This window comes from Gossypium arboreum, chromosome 10 (genome assembly GCF_025698485.1).
Source record: "Gossypium arboreum isolate Shixiya-1 chromosome 10, ASM2569848v2, whole genome shotgun sequence".
NCBI lineage: Eukaryota > Viridiplantae > Streptophyta > Magnoliopsida > Malvales > Malvaceae > Gossypium > Gossypium arboreum.
Window position 1 is genome coordinate 6,812,706 of NC_069079.1, and position 1,288 is coordinate 6,813,993.

A 1,288-nucleotide genomic window follows, 5' to 3' on the forward strand; every position below is an offset into this window, starting at 1 on the left:
AAAAATAATAAAATTAAATTGATATTGAAAAAACCTACCCCCTCCCCAGAATGATTCTCGATCATCTGACTATATATCGGAACCATGTATGACCTCCCGATACCCGGATTCGTGCTCCATCTACGGAAACAAATTGTTAGAACAATATAACCTAAAAAATTCAATTAATTGCTATAACGTGTAAAGATTCATTACCTATTAACAAGTGAAAATATATATGGCTGGTGACTAATGGATGCCAAGAATGGCATCCGATAAAGTGCCCAAGACTGCAGCAGTATAAGGCATCCACCTATGTCCATCGCAGAAGGATCTGTCGTCTGACAAAGTTCGCGGTACAGCGTGGCTAACACTGCAGACCCCCAACTGTATGAACGCGTGTTATGCAAATTAGACAGTAGCGGTAGATACATCAAACTGACCTCACTACCGTGTGAATCCGGCACGAGTACACCTCCTATAAGGTGCATAATGTAACCTCGAGCAGCCTGCATAACCTCCAATTCAGTGGCAGTATTGGGTAAATGCTCAAAATTGGCCTTTAGCCATGAAAACCGCAATGTGGCAAATTTCCCCTCACTTGGGGAGTGTCCAAGTAACTCGTAGCAAAGGCGAGCCGGCCTCGAGATTGAACTTACGCCCGTGACCACGTTCCCGTCGATGGGGAGCCCTAGCTGTACTGCAACGTCCTCTAAAGTTATGGTGCACTCCCCGCATGGCAAATGAAATGTGTGCGTCTCCGGACGCCATCGCTCGACTAAAGCAGAAATTAAGTCATATCGCAGATCAAAAGTCCGGATCAATGCTGCTAATCCGAACCCCGCTAACTCTAAGAACGGTATTACGCGTTCATCCGGCTGAAACCCTACATTATAAATACGACCCCTCAATACGCGGTACTCGACCTGAGATTATTATATTTACGAAATGGTTAATACAATATAATTTCATTCAAGAAATAATGTGACTATCAAATAAAATTTTCATTACCATCTCATTAATGTTACTCGATATGTGACCCTTATTTTCATTATCAATCAACGAACCCATTTCTTGCAAATCGCAATGAAAATTATCAAATAAATAAAATTATAAATTTACATTATATCAAAATTACATTAAAATTACATTAAAATTTCTTACTCTCTTGAATTATTTAATTCTATTTCTTACTCTCTTTAGATCGTTTATTCAACATCTTTCCATATTCAAAGTAACTTATTTCTCATATACTCACTTTCAACTAGTCAATTATGCATCTATTCAACCGCAAGTACTACATTACTTC

General features: G+C 39.1%; 1 protein-coding gene across 1 annotated transcript; it reads right to left on the minus strand.

Moving 5' to 3' along the window:
* Nucleotides 1-228: 228 nt before the first annotated feature.
* Nucleotides 229-1,050, minus strand: LOC108481730 (protein MAINTENANCE OF MERISTEMS-like). Its single transcript, XM_053020226.1, has 3 exons — nt 991-1,050; nt 423-905; nt 229-366 (listed from the first exon to the last, which is right to left on the minus strand). The coding sequence occupies exons 1-3, from the start codon at nt 1,048-1,050 to the stop codon at nt 229-231; spliced, it is 681 nt and encodes a 226-aa protein (XP_052876186.1).
* Between the last annotated feature and the right edge of the window lie 238 nt (nt 1,051-1,288).